Raw genomic sequence first — 14188 nt, 5'->3', positions numbered from 1 at the left:
GATAGCCCATTCTTCGTCAGTCTCCCGGCGACGGACCGGTACAACATTCTCAATGCGGCCAGGCTCCGAAGCCGTCTCCGGATGGGGTACTCAAAGGAGCAACTAGACAGCATGTTTCCTGATAGAATGGCATTCTCGAAGTTTCAAATCGAGCGTGTAAAGGAGCGCAATGACTTAACGCAGCGCCTGATGAATATTAACGGCATGAACGGTGAAGATGCTCTGTACAAATCAGGACAACGTATTGCCGGAGAACGCGGGAAGGAGTATGTCTTAGTGAAGGACGATACCATCGAAGGTGGCTGGGTTTTGGGTGTTGTGGGAAATAAGGAAGGTCAAGAAGATAAACCTATCGATGCTGACCAATATGGTCAGCAGCTGATATTCCCAGATAAAGAGGATGATTCGAATGACGATGACGGAGGATTTGAAGATGTACCTATTGAAGGATTCAACCGACTCCCTAAGCTGCCTTTTCTCCAGAAAGGGGGTTTCGATGAGCCAAACAGGAATCAGATGCGTGATAGCTTGAATACGAGAGGCCCCGAGCTGCAGGCAGCCAACGAAGACTCCCTTTTCGTGGAAGGTGGTCAGGATGAATTCCTATCGAAGCATAACCGCCATACTGCAGATACTTTGTTCGATATTAGTGGAGATGATGATGACGAAACGCTTCAACGAGCGATCGCGATGTCACTCGAACCTGGAGGGGATATCAATAATGATGATCTACCTGAAATTCAGCTTAACCAGAACCATATGTCTCTTCCAACTATCGATGAGGCCCCGGCAAACGTTACGGATCATAGTGATGACGAAGGAATGGACTTTGTCGCCGCCTTAGCACAGTCTAAGAGAATAAAGAAAGCACCGTCCAAAGTGGCAGATAATCCCTTCGATGGTCCGCTACCCTTTGAGTCACTTAAACCGCTCAAAACTGGAAAGTCACTCAATCGTGCTCAAATACCCGAACAAGACGCTGGCGCCAAAACATCCGACAAAGAACCAAGTAAGACGAAGGATAACCAGCCACTGCCGCCGTGGTTCTCAGGGCCATCGCAAACTGTCAAAAATGTTGAATTTGTTAGTGATGAGGTTGATCTTCGTCCAGTGGCGAAGCCGCCTACTGAGCAGAACATACCAGATCATGTGTTCATCGTTGGCGATGAAGACGCGACGGAGGATCATAATTTAGAGTCTTCAAAAGGCTCAAAGCCATTCATTGACTTGGAGGACCCAACTCCTCAACTGAACGTTGTTAGTCAAGAGGTTCAAATCAAGCGCGAGAATAGACCAGAAATAACTCCTGTCGAAGCACAAGCTACTGAGACAAAGGACGCCGAAGCTTTGGAGGCACACATGGGAGATAGTGTCCCAGTGGATGCGTCTAATCATTCTATGACGAAACACACCTCCTTTGATGATAAACCAGATTTGAGGCATATCGAAAAGTCGCCTTCGCCTGAGTTCGAGGATGTTGTCTTGCAGCCCGACAATGTACCCGCGGAACCCATTGCACTAGATCAATCAGATCAAGTGGAGGAATATTATGATGAGGAAATTTTCTCAGATCCTGAAGACGAGCAATTACTCGAACAGCTTGCGGCTGAAGGGGAAGAGCATGTACGCTTTGCAGCGACACTAAACTCTACTTCTCACACAGAACTTCCATTTGACTACGAGCAAGAACTGAGACAATTGCGATCTCAGCAAAAGAAGGACCGCAGAGATGCAGACGAAGTGTCACAAGTCATGATTACTGAATGCCAGCAGTTGCTGAGGCTATTCGGTCTTCCATACATCACGGCCCCTATGGAAGCTGAAGCCCAGTGTGCAGAACTGGTGTCACTCGGCCTTGTTGATGGTATCATCACCGATGATAGTGATGTGTTTTTATTCGGAGGAACACGCGTTTACAAAAACATGTTCAACCAAAGCAAGTTTGTCGAATGCTACCTCACAACCGACCTGGAGAAAGAGTACTCTTTGTTTCGTACCAAACTCATCAGGCTTGCCCATCTATTAGGAAGCGACTACACAGAGGGCATCCCCGGCATCGGGCCTGTAACTGCTCTAGAGATCCTCACTGAATTCGGGACCCTGGAAGACTTCCGTGATTGGTGGACTCAGGTGCAAACAGGACTCAACATGGGCAACGATAGCCATGCAACATTCTACAAGAAGTTCAAAAAGCATGCGACTAAAATCTTCCTACCACCATCTTTCCCCGATCCCCGAGTCGATGCCGCGTACCTGGAACCAGAGGTGGACTCGGACCCGTCTCCCTTCCAGTGGGGAGTACCCGACTTACATGGCCTGCGGGACTTCCTTATGTCAACAATCGGCTGGAGTCAAGAACGCACTGATGAGGTCCTGGTGCCCGTAATTCGCGACATGAACCGCAGAGATCAGGAGGGCACACAATCGAATATTACTAGTTTCTTCAGCGGTCCACAAGGAGCGGGTGCCTTTGCACCACGTGTTCGCAGTGGTGGCCAGACAAGAATGGAGAAAGCATTTAGTCGACTCCGGCAGCAAGCTGCATCTGTGGAACAGCCGGATTCAACTGGCGTAGATGGTTACTTGGTTGATCCAGCCGCAGATAATTCCTTGGAGAGTCCAGTAACGTCAACAAGGAAGGAGGCGCGCACCAAACGAGGGCGTCATGGAGGACGAACTACAAAGGATGGGCATGAAGACATCACGGACAGGACCGCTACCAACAAAAAACGTCGGACCCGCGCCAAGTAGATAGTTGATCATAGTGGTGTCAGGATTATTATGCTTGACAAGTGGCTACATGCTGTTACTACTGAATAATAAATCGATGATGATTCCCGCGTCCCAGGGTATCTTATCTAAGGCCTTAAGGATCTTTATGTAGTATAGCAGGTGTGATCATGTATTCTGTAGATGTTTCGAGCTGTTCTGACATTCAAATACCAAAATCACTAAGTGCTTGGCTCTGAATCTAACACCTCAGCCACCTCTACCTCCACATCTACTCCGAACATCCACCTGCAATGCTCCTGGATGGTGGGGCAACTTGGCCTGACAGGTATAATTCATTCGATGTGGTTGACCGGAACTGATCCAATTGCCGGTTAGGTCAAGAGAGAGACTTTGCCTCTCAGAGAGAAAGGTGCCCACTGCAGTAACCGAAGTACGGCAATAGTGTAGACAGGTGGGGATAGTCCCCGCTAGTGGAAGTGGGCCGGCCGGCCCTCGCCTTGGGTATCTAGATGTTGAGTGTCATCAGCCCAGAAGATAACTGAGTCTTGTTATGCTCAATCCTCGATGTTTTACTAGTCATAGAAATGTTTTTTTTATTTCTCTAGAAGGCTAAAATAAAGAGCAAAAGAAAAAAGAGAGAATGCAAAGAAGGTACCTTCACCAGGAGCAAAATGAGACTATAGGTGAAAATTCACCATATCCGGCTTGTACATAGGACTATTCACGTAAACGATTGTTCACGAACCCAACAGCATACGTTCTCTGCCATAGTGTAACAAGAACTGCTCTATATTATATAAACGTGGCTATCTTTCAATCGATATAACCCATATCCCAGCTATCGTAAGATGGGTCAGATCTGATAGTCTTATCTCCCCAAGGTATCCTTTCATAACCCAGTATAAGGTTTATAGGTACTCGGCTGTAACTCATCACTCGGCTACAGTAGGGTCGGCAGATGGCAGCTTCCCCATGAAGCTATCCCCATGATACGATAAGCCCTGCCGGCCAGCTGATCCTCCGGCACAACCTGCCGAATCGCGTCTAGTGGCTTGGCGATCGTCGATGGTGGGCGATCTTGGAGATGTGATTGGTGGGGAAGGGGGAGAACAGAGCCGGGCAGCGCCGCATCGAACTACCAAAGCAAGTTAGCGTGAGCTGTCACGGGGTCGGTGTAGGACTTGCCTATTTGGGAACGAAGGGAGGGCGGCAGCATGAAGGAGAGGAAATCCAGATAAATATACCCTCTCACAGTCCGTCTTTCACCTTCTTCTTCACCATCAATCAGACTTAATTGCCATTTCATCAAAGACCCCATCTGGTCGGTGTCCTCGCGACTCACCCGCGCATCCCCTTGTCGACCTGTCCGTCTATCTCGGCTCCCATCAATAGATGGCGCTCTCTCTTTATCCCCTCCGTCGTCATTCTCACGCATATACTATTGCCCTTTCGCAACCTATTCGCAGAGCCAGTAGGAATTGAATGCACTTATCAGAACACGTTTCCTGAATTATACATCATAAACTCAATATCTTATCCAATCCAAGCCCAATCCATATTACGAGAAAAAGCAAACAAACAAACCCAATATGGCCATCGAGATCCTTCCCCTCACAAAGGAGGACATCCCCTCGGCCGTAGCATGCATCCAGAAAGCATTCGCCGACGACCCGTATTTTCATTGGGTATTCAACAATAAATCTGGGGTAAGTAGCCCTCCGTTCGAGTGCCTTCCAATCTCGGTTGGTGACACCAGGTTCCTCGAATGATGTACGGTCTGAGCTAGAGTTCTACATGTAGAGTCCCGCTCCCTACTCTGCTCTGTTAGTTTCAGCCCTACCATATAAACAAGACTAAACAAAGTCATGAACAGTTCAACATCCACCGCAACGCCGCCTCTCTCGCCGCACACTTCCTCTACGGCCTTTCCTGCAACGAGCCCATTTTCGTGGCCAAATACACTACCAACACCCCCAGCGATAAGATTCCCACCGACTCCCCCGTCGTTGGAGTCTGCTGGTGGTACAGCCCGCAACCCCCGTCCGAACCTGTCCCCTGGTCCGTCTGGGCGCAAGACTGGATCCTCTCCTTCCGCCAGCTGTACAACAACATCCGGTTCGGTGGCCGTGGGGGGCTTAACGTCCGTCGTTACTGGCTCTGGAAAGCCCGGCAACAGGAGACTCACGACCGAGTTTGGACTGATCCCCGCGGCTACTACTTCTGCAATGTGATCGCAGTCGACTCCTCGATGCGAGGAATGGGTCTGGGACGGAAATTGGTTGAAGTAGTCAGTCAACAGGCTGATCGAGAGGGAATGCCTTGCTACCTAGAAAGTTCGAAGGGGTTCCCGAACCTGATGATCTATGAAAAGTTGGGATTTGAGATGGTCAGCGAGATTGAGTGTGTGGACGGCAAGGATAAATGCAAGGTATGTGAGACGTGAGCTACGTTAGGTTTCTTATGTCGCCGTGTGGGTGGGCTAATGAGCACAGCTGTATTGTATGATCCGTCAGCCGAAGATAAAGGCGTAGATGGGATCGTAGATTTAAGATGCGCCCAAATAGCATGCAGGAATTCATGTCTATTACTACTGCTGCTACTGTTTTGAAAGCAGTTGGACACTCGATTGTATTGGCGGTACTTGGCTATGATTTCTAACGTAAGGGAGAGAAGGCTGAACCCCAATTCCCATAGTTCGGACTACCGAGATCGAAGCGAATAACAGATTCCTTTACCTGAATGGCTAGCTTTTCAAAAAGGGATATATATAAGGCCAAGAGAAGTAAGATACGTATAGGAAATAATTTGGAAGTGGTGGTTTCAGTATGGCCAGCCTATCTTATGTGTGAAGAGCAGCTTCCGAATAAGGTTGCCTTCGGTTCAGATCGCGCAATTCTAGCACGCTCTCTAGTAAGCATAAATGCCACTACCAGTCCCTTGTTCATAACCTCGAAGAAAGTCTTTCTTAGCTGCGGGTCACCTCAAAACTCCACTACTTCGTATCCATGCCGGAGTGGCGATGCCCGTTTTCGGGAAAGATGCTTCTACCAACCTGCCGTTCCTGAACAAAGAATGTGGATACAACCCAAAACGTCCAGCTTTGCTTCCTTAAGGTTAGACCTTATATTCCCAAAATAGTGACCCATAATTACCAAGTAAGTTCACAAGAAGACTCAAGAAGTGATCAATTTGCGATATGCAAGATAGTTCACCTTCTTCAATGTCTCCTTTCACTTGATAGACCATCTTCCACTGGTGCCAGTTCTCAGCATGATTCGGGGGAAATCTAGGTTTACGAAATACATTGTCGCTGCATTCGCCAGTTATATTATTCTCACACTTCTATTCAGTGGCACTGGGGGAAAGTATTGGAAACAGGACTGGGTGAGAATCGCGCGGTCCACGCTTGAGGATCGGGCGCTGGAGCATATTCAGAATGAGACGCTTGGGGTTTGTTCTTATTCATATTTTTCGATGATGCCCGTTACGTTCTGCTAATAGTCTTCGACAGTTTGAACACATATATGCCATTGGGCTGAAAGAACGAACCGATAAGCGCGATTTCCTTAACCTCGCTGCGTCAATAGCCGGGTTTCGGGTTGAATGGATAGATGGGGTACATCCAGAGGACATGAGCGAGAAGGCTCTGCTCAACGTATGCTGCTTTGTGCCTAGGACTTTGCGCCTAAGTAACACCGGTTTTAGGATAACTTATTAGCACCATCCGAGATTGGATGCTGGCGCGCTCATATGAACGCTTTGAGCAAGTCAGTCTGCTCCTTTGTCAATGCGGCAACCCTACTGATATAAGCTGACATTCTCACGATATAGTATGGTCCAAAACTCCTACTCGACTGCGCTTATCCTTGAAGACGACGCAGACTGGGACGTTAACATTAGGCAGCAACTCCGCGAATTTGCCCGAGGCGTGCGCGCGTTAACCAGAAATGCTAATACGACCAAGAGCGCTCCCTACGGCACCAACTGGGACATCCTCTGGGTGGGAGGATGCGCTTCATCTGCCGCTCCCAACGAGACTCAATTCTATGCCATCCCACATGACCCAACTGCCCCCAGTGTTGATCACCGTGGTACATGGGGCGGCCCCCTCGACTCATGGAAAGAGAATTACCCTGAGACATCGACTCGTTTCATTTATCGGGCCGATATGGGCTGCTGCACCTATGGGTACGCGGTGACAAAGCGAGGCGCGGAGAGAATCCTAGCAGCCTTAGCGGTCGACCGACTCGTGGCTGCAGTGGATAACTCCATGGCTGATATGTGTGGTGGTAAGGATGGCCGTTCGCAGATTGAGTGTTATGCGCCGTTTCCCAACATTATCGGGACGTACAAGGCGGCCGGTCTTGCTTCGAAGGATTCGGACATCCGTGAAGGCAGCGACGAATGGCACGAGGCACAGGCCTGGAATCTCATGTACAGCACCCGATTGAATATTCATCGACTGGTGGCTGGTAGGGATACCGTATATGCGCAGTATGATGAGGGTTTTCCTTGGTCGCGGCGCGTGTTGAATTGGAAGGAGTTCGAGTACCCCAGGGGTTATCTAGTTTCTTGAACTTGTTGGTACATATTTGCTAGTGTGACTTATATTAATTATATCCAAGAATGTACGGTCCCTTGTTTAACCCTTAGCTGTGGCTTTCATGTTTCCAAATGATAAGAAGAGCCTGGGCCAGATCGCTCTTGCTGCGCAGTCCATGGAACCTGGCCCGTACAACAAACCGATCTCTTTCTTCCCACCACAAGGACCCAACCAAGTGAACAGAGAAACCCGATCCCAATTTCCGCGGAATATACAACCTAAGCATAGGAAGTCTAGTCCCTGACGGAAACAGGAACCGGCCCCCCTCTGTCAAGGTTTACAGGAGCCGTATGAACCCACATTCCAGCGCCCGCAACCATCCCTATCTTACTTCCGTTTCCGGCCTCGATTCAGGTTCCCCGCCCCCCTGGCGCACATCACGAGTGCGAGAAGTAACTATAAAGTGTAACATTGAGGGTCCCTTTGGACCGGTTTCTTTTTCAATCATGTGCCCTTTGAAACGGTAGAGCACACTCTCGCAAGTCCGGGTCGTGGAGCCTCATGATGTTTCAATGCGTTTCTCCCTCTAGTACCACAACCTCTGGGTCACTCTACACATCATGTATTGAGTAAACCTGTTGGACATGACCTGTAGCGCCACCCAACCAAGTTATATGTCATTGGGAGAAAAGTGGAGTGAGTGGTGGTAGAGTTCCTTTCCTTGAAATAGAGATTTCTGGTGCATACATACCTTCTAGGGCCCGGGGATGTTATGCTATGTTTGTTGCAGAGCCTCAGCCCTCTAGCAAGCAACACAATACACTGAATCAATCGAAGTATACTATCCTGGGTTATCATCATGGTTGTTGCAGGATCGAATCTGCGGGATGATGAGTGCAAGGGTCTATTGACTTCAGTGACTTGCACTCCTGCAAGCCCACCACCACCACCATCGGACGATGTGAAGCTTGAGTTGGGATACTATTCGTACGAGGACGAAAAGAGACCTGAAGTGTTGTCTGAGGAGCCGGAAAAGCAGATAGGGAGTGTTCGACTTCTTGTATGGATGACAATCAATATTGTTGCGACTGTTGCCATCGTATGTTCCTATCATGCTGAACTTGAACATGAATAATAGTCACTGACAAACACGCAGGTATTCACCAACAAATCCATCCTCTCCAATGCATCTTTCCGCAACTCGCAAGTATCCTTCGCCGCCTATCATTTCACCATCACCGGGCTCACACTATGGCTGGCATCGCGGCCATGCTGCGGCTGGTTCGAACCCAAGCACGTATCGCCCTACCGCATCCTCCACCTCGTCGCGGCTATGTGCATCCAGGTCATCTTTCAGAACCTGGCACTGGCTTATTCGTCGGTGATCTTTCACCAGCTGGCGCGGTTGCTCCTTACGCCTGCTACGGCGTTGTTGAATTTTGCGCTGTTCCAGTCCAGCATCCCCAGAGCGGCGTTCCTTCCCCTGGTCCTACTGTGCACGGGAGTTGGAATTGTCTCCTACTTTGATTCGCTCCCGTCCGCGAAAGGCAACGATACCACGACACCAGAGGGTATTTTCTTCGCTTTGTCTGGTGTGTGCGCTAGTGCACTGTACACGGTCCTGGTGGGCCGGTATCATAAGAAGCTGGAGATGAGCAGTATGCAGCTTCTACTTAATCAGGCCCCTGTCAGTGCTGCTGTCCTATTGTGTGTTGTTCCATGGATGGAGACGTTTCCGGAGGTTGCGGCTGTCCCTGGGTCGTTGTGGACTTCGATACTTGCGGTAAGCTGACTTTTATGTGCTTTTTGTCTGACAATCGATTAAGATAGAAAAGTGGCTGATGTATGCTTTGCAGAGTGGAATATTCGCTTGTCTGGTGAACCTATCTCAGTTCTATATTATTGATGCTGCCGGGCCGGTTACGAGCACGGTGATCGGACAGCTCAAGACCTGCGTCATTGTAGGGTTGGGATGGGTGCTGAGTGACCATGAGATTCTGCGGCAGAGTGTCGCGGGTATTTTGATGGCTTTGACGGGGATGAGCTTGTGAGTTACCTTGTCTTTATGGTTGATTCTGATATGACTGACGTTCTGTAGGTACATGAAGATAATTCTAAGGCATCAATCATGATGGATATGAGATCTGAATGTGTATTTGGCAGGCAATAAATGGGTAATATCAGAGTGGGAGTGGGATTGGGGTACATATGCTCGTGCTTGAATTTTTTGTATTCTTCTTCGTTATTCACAAAAAATGTGGCATTAAACCATTCTACTTGCAATAACTTAGACAAACTTGGATGAAAGCGTGCTTAGAAGATGAAATAAGTGTTAAGTCTCAAGTAGAATCCAATTCCAGCGTCTCATAAGAGTATCGATCGAGCCTTATGCTCAATCGAAACTATCAGAAGGAGAATATGGCTCGCTGAATTCCTTACCCATTCTGCCGGTCGCTCGTGATGATTTCCCAATTTCTTTGATTTTTCAAAGAAGCCACCTGCCCCGTCGATCAGCAGGTGCGAATGGATCGTGTTCGTGTGATGAACGTTTTCGGCAATGGAGCACCAGTGGATGTGACCCTGAAGTACCTGGACCAAGTAAGACATGTCCGGCTTGACTCCATCACTGAATACGAAAAATGTTGATCCACTAATTCCCACCCTGCCATTGTACATGGGACCATGTCCCATATTACCTGACCCTGGTCCAAAAATCCACCTGGGAAAAAGCGAGAACATCTTCATGGTGGTCTCTACTATACCAACCCCCAGACTACATTTTCGACCGGCCACTACCCAACTATTCAGAATCATTACCAAAACGCCCTGATGATACTTCAATCATCTTCTCGAGGATCCTGCCTCCAATGGCTCACATCCCATTTTAACCGGCGTCGATTTCAGCTCTCGTTCGCTCTTGCCATTGTTCTTCTCCTGTCCTACCTCTTCCATCTTGATGTTCTCCCAACGAACTATGAGACACCCTTCAAAGACCACTATGCTCGCACCCTTTCAGCACGAGACCTTCTCGCCCGTCCGCTCTCTCAAGACCTTACCACCATCCCTAAGCTTATCCATCAGACGTGGTTTCCTGCCGGTAGCAATATGAGCGACGATGCCCAAACCTGGGTACGGACAATGCGCTCTCAAAATGCAGATTGGGAGTATGTACTCTGGGATGACGAGACGAATCGGATGCTCGTCGAACAGTACTTCCCTTGGTTCCTGACGGATTACAATCGTCTCCCCAAGGAGATCCATCGAGCAGATGTGGTGCGCAACCTCTACATGTATCTATTCGGAGGGTAGGTCACCACCGCAACTATAACCCTCGCGTTAGCTGACAACAATGATCTACAGAATGTACGCCGACGTCGACACAGAAGCTCTCCGACCCGTTGAGCCCCTCTTCACCAGCCATTTTACCACCCTCGCCAGGCACAATCAGATCCTCTCCTCAGGGCCGCGCAAGATCGACCATGACTGCACGCAGCGCGGATTTGTCGGCCACATGGCACACAAAGAAGGACTGGATGGCCCCGCCGCCGTCCCGAATGGCTGGATGGCATCACCCCCCGGTCACCCTTTTTGGCTCCTGCCTGTGATCCACGTGATTGAGAACCCCAACGGGAATGGCGATGGATCTGTCGAGTCACTCACAGGGCCTGGGGCACTCGGTACTATGCTACACAAGTATTACGAGGACTTTAAGGATAGCTCTGTGCGGACGCATGTGTGTCGAACGGTGCGGCGGTGGTCACCTGCGTGGGATTTGTACTGTGGACCGGAGGGCAGTGAGGAAGAGGTTGGGGCAAAAGTTGATAAGATGGTGGTGCTACCGCGACAGCAGATCTATCCGTATAGCTGGGCGGATGATAAGCATCCGGCATGTCTGGCAGCATGGGGAAACCCGGACTTCAATCCGGATGAGTGTAAGCGGTGGATTGATGTGGATGAGTGGCCGAGTTATTTCATTACATATTGTACGCATTCGTGGTGAGGAAGCATGGATGTCAGGTAAATTCGTTATGCTGGTTTCTGGACAATAGATTGATTGCTGTGGTGGGTTGATCATTCTAGATTGATAGTTCTCTTGATTAAATGATGGTTCAAGCTTTTATGGTTCTGCTGATCGGAATGTGTGGATCTGGGTGAAGATAACGGCCATTATATAGCTAGTCCACGCCATGTATTGGGCACTTCTACTGATTGATTGTCATACAAAACCAGGACTCTTCACTGAGAGATATGCTAGTTCCAACTTGAAGACTATAAGCCACTGTCTCGACGGTGAACATAATCAAAGACTGAAGGGGTGACTCATCAAATCTGCTCAAAGATGTTCGTCCCCAAAGCGGAACTGTCATCCGTTTCCGTGCTCTGATTGGTCAATGGGTCCGATGTCCGCAAGCGTCAGCCCTACCCGACTAGTAAGTAGTAGTACTTTACACAATACAGTTTGAACTTCTTTCGAGCTTCCGGTGGGTAGCTGGATTGCCCCTTCAAGGTTTGCCACCAAACACCTGGCTATTTGCTCATCCAATTTCCCCCATCCCTACTAGTGCTCGGTGTAGTTGGACAGTCTAGCTCAAACGACGTAAGCATGACCGAAGAGATCATTAATCAGCTCAGCTTACGGTCATTCATCAGCCCCTGTCTCACACTAAAACCCTTTCCGACGATCACCCCGGAGCTTCCGTTCCGAAATTCACCAAACCATGTCCCTGAACCCGAGTGTTAGCCAATAAACCCACAACGTCTGTGTAGAGAGTCGGGTTGCTACCCGGCCCCTGATCTACCCAAGGCCGTCCGAGTTTTTCTTGGTCTCGGATAGGTAGCAAATGGGATGCGCGCGCGACAACCTAGTCTAGTCCCTCGTAAGTAGCCGCCAGTGGATCTGCTACAAAAACGCCCCCAAAGACACTGGAGACCAATCAGATCCCCATCATGCCAGACCCCTGGTACACCCTGACCAATCAAAGCAGCTTTTAAATGGCCGCCTACGGACCAGCTGAAGCTTGACTGATGCAGCTGTGCAGTTGCAATGAATGGACCATGCAGAACAGGGTTACACTCAAGCTTCCCTCCCACGGACGGACCCCATCAAAACCCGCAAACGTCCCAGGGTCACACTCTCTCCTTCGTTTAGCCCCAGACCCTGATTTTTTGGTCCAGACTTTCCCGGGGTTGCAGTGGTTGCCAGTGCCATGGAAATAGGCCTGTACCTAGCAGAAGGAAAGTAGCGCTATCTACTACTACTACTAGTACTAGATATATCCTGGTTTAGCCGTGAGATGGTTCTTTTGACGGAGTGAAATGCCCCCAATGGCCACTACGAGCTCATTTTGGAGACCCTGTTTACTCGTATTACTTTGTGTCAACTAGAAGGCCCGTGAGAGTCCCTCACAATGACGATTCTGGATCTTCCGGCCAAGGAGGCTTCAGTATGGCCTGTTACCCTGGGCATTCTGTATGTAGTCACCAGTCAGCCAGAATAACCAGCGTTAACCATTGGATGTAGATCGTGGGTGTTTTGGTCGAATCTGACCATTTTATTCAATAAATGGGTTATTGAATCTACTGAATTCCGTACGTGAATCTCTCTACTTCACTGTACTCATTATGGGCATGAACTTCCTACTAACGTATCCCAGGGTACCGTGAGTCTCTCTCTATTAGGTGAACGATTCCATCAATACAGTCTAATCACCGACACATCTCCGCAGCAATCATCCTAACAACATGGCATCTCGTCTTCGCAACCCTAGCCACTCAACTTCTTGCCCGAACCACCACCATGCTCGATGGTCGCAAGAAAATCCGCATGGACGGCCGAACCTACGTCCGCATGATCATTCCCATCGGCATTCTCTACAGCGGTAGTCTCGTCTGCAGCAACATCGTCTACCTCTACTTGAATGTTTCCTTTATCCAGATGCTCAAAGTAAGCCCACCCCCACCATTCACTATTCTTCAACCCCCAATATACAATTCAAATACTAAGGAAAGCAAAACAGGCATGCGGCCCAATAGTGACCCTCCTCACCAGCTGGGCCTGGCACGTCAAAACCCCCTCGCTCGAATCCTTCCTCAACATCCTCCTCATCGCCTTCAGTGTCGCCCTCGCTGTCGCCGGCGAAGTCCAATTCTCCTGGCTCGGCGTCACCTACCAACTCGCCAGTCTTGTCTTCGACGCCAACCGTCTTGTCATGATCCAGATCCTGCTGTCAGACGAGGGCCAGAAAATGGACCCCCTTGTGACTTTGTACTATTCTGCACCGGTGTGCGCCTTCACCAACTTCATGATTGCGTTTTATACTGAGCTGCGCGGGTTCAGTTGGAGTGTGATTGGGGAGACTGGGGTCGGGGTTTTGGTTGCGAACGCTACGGTGGGGTTCATGTTGAATGTGTCGATTTTTGTTTTGGTATGTATATTTCCTTCCTTTCTGGTTGGTGGTCAGGTGGTGAATGTGCGTGGATGCTAATGAGTATGAATATGTATAGATCGGAAAGACATCCGGTTTGACCATGACACTGGTTAGTGTGCCGAAGAACATCCTGTTGATTGTCTGTTCTGTGGTGATCTGGGGCACGCAGATCACTCCGCTTCAGATGGTGGGGTATGCTATTGCGCTGTTGGGGTTGTTGTATTATTCTCTGGGGTGGGCGACTATTAGGGGGGCATATGATGCTGGGTATGTCAGGTTGGTTGGAAGGCAAGCGGAGAGGATGAAGGAGGAGGAGGATGTATAGAGAGGATTGTGTGCAGTTGTTTGATGACTTTTATCTTGGTGTTGTTGTGTGAGGGTTTTAGATCGGTGCCTAGTGAGGTATGTAATATACGATAATATCATACTCAAGTGTTTTGATTTCATTCGAATCATAATACCGAATCAACTTCCAGGGACTACA

At 49.2% G+C, this 14188-nt stretch overlaps 5 protein-coding genes across 5 annotated transcripts; all 5 read left to right on the top strand.

Annotated features, from left to right (window-relative positions):
* On the top strand, positions 1-2751 carry An03g02890 (uncharacterized protein; the record flags this gene model as incomplete). The annotated part of the gene is made up of 1 exon (XM_001390148.3): positions 1-2751. A coding segment is annotated over one exon (2751 nt), but the record flags the coding sequence as incomplete, so codon positions are not given.
* A 1571-nt stretch (positions 2752-4322) lies between these two features.
* Positions 4323-7309, top strand: An03g02880 (uncharacterized protein; the record flags this gene model as incomplete). Its single annotated transcript, XM_001390147.3, has 9 exons — positions 4323-4439; positions 4562-5161; positions 5348-5392; positions 5590-5643; positions 5832-5888; positions 5941-6183; positions 6245-6388; positions 6439-6500; positions 6565-7309. 9 exons carry the CDS (start codon positions 4323-4325, stop codon positions 7307-7309), a joined length of 2067 nt encoding a protein of 688 aa, XP_001390184.3.
* An 826-nt stretch (positions 7310-8135) lies between these two features.
* An03g02870 (uncharacterized protein) lies at positions 8136-9408 on the top strand (the record flags this gene model as incomplete). The annotated part of the gene is made up of 4 exons (XM_001390146.1): positions 8136-8375; positions 8433-9059; positions 9133-9323; positions 9375-9408. The coding sequence occupies 4 exons, from the start codon at positions 8136-8138 to the stop codon at positions 9406-9408; spliced, it is 1092 nt and encodes a 363-aa protein (XP_001390183.1).
* Positions 9409-10381: 973 nt separating this feature from the next.
* On the top strand, positions 10382-11489 carry An03g02860 (uncharacterized protein; the record flags this gene model as incomplete). Its single annotated transcript, XM_059746992.1, has 3 exons — positions 10382-10581; positions 10637-11208; positions 11452-11489. The coding sequence occupies 3 exons, from the start codon at positions 10382-10384 to the stop codon at positions 11487-11489; spliced, it is 810 nt and encodes a 269-aa protein (XP_059600279.1).
* A 1195-nt stretch (positions 11490-12684) lies between these two features.
* An03g02850 (uncharacterized protein) lies at positions 12685-14029 on the top strand (the record flags this gene model as incomplete). Its single annotated transcript, XM_059746991.1, has 7 exons — positions 12685-12746; positions 12798-12865; positions 12931-12936; positions 13003-13220; positions 13294-13701; positions 13781-13896; positions 13981-14029. 7 exons carry the CDS (start codon positions 12685-12687, stop codon positions 14027-14029), a joined length of 927 nt encoding a protein of 308 aa, XP_059600278.1.
* Between the last annotated feature and the right edge of the window lie 159 nt (positions 14030-14188).

The sequence above is a fragment of the Aspergillus niger genome (genome assembly GCF_000002855.4).
Source record: "Aspergillus niger supercontig An03".
Classification (NCBI taxonomy): domain Eukaryota; kingdom Fungi; phylum Ascomycota; class Eurotiomycetes; order Eurotiales; family Aspergillaceae; genus Aspergillus; species Aspergillus niger.
The sequence above is the reverse complement of the archived record's forward strand: the minus strand, read 5'-3'. Positions and strand labels throughout refer to the sequence as shown.